Below are 2,207 nucleotides of genomic sequence, written 5' to 3'. Positions count from 1 at the left end.
TTTAATATGCAATTTAGGGAAACCTACCCAAATTTGTTTTCCTTTAACTTCTGGAATTTCAGCGGGTAATTGTACAAACTGAGTACCACCTCTCATACCATCATGTTTGTTCTTTGAAGATAAGTCCAAGGTAGAGGCTTGGAAAACCTTTTCACATAAACCATCATTCAAGTTACATTTTAGAACTTCGAATGGCATGAATTGATAAATGAAATGAATATAACCACGAGAAATCTTACTTCTGTAATATTCCTTATGGAAGAAAGGTGTCCAATTCTTTTCGTTATGTCTCAATCCAAAAGTATCACTCTTAAACTTGACTAAAGGATCATTCTTTCTATGAGGGAAGAATGCGTACATTCTTCTTTTACCTTCATAATCGTCATGTTTGTTAAACAAGACGATTGGTTCTTCAAAGCCTGAGTTAGATCTTTTAATAACACGAGGATCTTCAGGACCTTTGAAGTCACCGTTAGTATCAAAAGGAAGGTCAAAAACGATTGGATAAGTGACATAATATTTGGAAAGAACGGTTTCAATTTCTTTGTTTATTTTCAAACGATCATTTGCCTGATTAGTGATACATTTATCGTAAGCATTTTTACCGTTTTTCTTCTTAATACTTTCACAATCAGTTTCACCGAATTCATTTCTCAAGTTTTCGATTTGATTAATCATATCAGTTGGTATTGTAACGTCATCATATGGAATACGTTTACCTTTAATTTCTCTCCAATTTTTATCAAAGGTTTGACCCCTTAAAAATGAAGTTTTTGGATGATTTCTCCTGTCCAATTGTGAATAGATAACTCTGCTGTAAACAACGAAACATTGATGTTTTTCTAACCACACGGCGGAAGCACCAAATCTAAACCATTTCTTATTAATGATATCTTCTTCTTTTTTGTCTTGTTGGTCCTTTGGATTAACTACGCTGGAAGCTTTATTACCTTGTTTAATGATAGCACGTCTTGCCTCTATAAGATCATCTTCCAAGATTTTAGTAAAATTTGAATATTCGATATAACTATTATATTCTAAATCATCACAGCTTACCATATTTTCGTAACCTTCGTGATAGTTGCCTTCACTTAGCATTTCACCTTTTTGAACATTCTCGTTTTTCTTCTTTTCAGGTTTATGATTAGCTAGATGTTTTGCCAGGTCTAAATTTGACACATAGCCAGTAATATTATATCTTGTATAGTCGTCGTTCAATATTTTATCAGTCAACGGTAAAGATTCGTAACGTTTATATTTTAATAAATTTCTGATGTTAACATTTAATAAATCTTTTTTCGATTTAATTGAGCGGATACTGTTGATAGCTGAATAATATTGATAATTTACATTTTGCAATTGTACACTTCCTGATGGATGAAATAAGATGAAAAGAAGTGAAATAATACTGAACAAGATCAAAGTTTTGAACAGTAGACCTCTACGGAAGTTAGAGACAAATATTCTAAACCAGTAGCGTAAGTAACGCTCTGTAACTATTAGAGCTCTTGAAATTTTGGATTCTGTGCTGATATATCCAGAAGTTTCACCTTCACTGATTGAGATTTCAGTAGGCAGTTCGTTGAACTCTTTCATATGAATGTCGTCATCAGTTTGGGCCATTTTTCTCTTGTTATGATATGTTTCCCAAAGGATGTGAAGTTAGTAGATCTATGACAGTAGGGGAGTTGGCACTTGAAAGAAAGAATGAAAAATAATAATAATAATTATGACAAGTGAAGGATAAATGCACAGTTATGAACACAGAATGGTATCTTTGATTCAACAGACGAACTGATAATTAATTGAAATATAAAAATTGGGATCAAAGTCAAGAAATACAATAAAACAAAAGATAAATCTTGAGATTGAATTGAACTGAACTGAATTGAACTGAAATAATTTACAAGATCCTCAGAATTTTAGTAAATTATTTATAAACGTGGTAAATGTGACGTATGCTGAACTTTATCAGAAACGAGATGTTACAGGCTGAAAACGAAAAAAGTCAGGCAAAACTCAAAAATACGTCTATTTCTTGATATAGAAGCGGGATATCTGTGATATAAGGATAGTTTCAGATTGTAACGTTTATATAGATATTGTTGCTGGACGATAACGTTGTGATTCTGAGTGTGTAATATATCTGGTATGTGGAGTGAATCAGAATACTATGACGACGACAACGATAGAGTTAGGTGGTGGGG

The 2,207-nt window shown here is 32.5% G+C and overlaps 1 protein-coding gene across 1 annotated transcript; it reads right to left on the bottom strand.

Moving 5' to 3' along the window:
- On the bottom strand, positions 1-1,623 carry Kpol_457p16 (uncharacterized protein; the record flags this gene model as incomplete). Its single annotated transcript, XM_001643173.1, has 1 exon — positions 1-1,623. A coding segment is annotated over one exon (1,623 nt), but the record flags the coding sequence as incomplete, so codon positions are not given.
- Between the last annotated feature and the right edge of the window lie 584 nt (positions 1,624-2,207).

The sequence above is a fragment of the Vanderwaltozyma polyspora genome, genomic scaffold (genome assembly GCF_000150035.1).
Source record: "Vanderwaltozyma polyspora DSM 70294 KpolScaffold457 genomic scaffold, whole genome shotgun sequence".
Taxonomy (NCBI): domain Eukaryota; kingdom Fungi; phylum Ascomycota; class Saccharomycetes; order Saccharomycetales; family Saccharomycetaceae; genus Vanderwaltozyma; species Vanderwaltozyma polyspora.
Note: the sequence above shows the minus strand (reverse complement) of the source record. Positions and strands in the feature narration are given on the sequence as shown.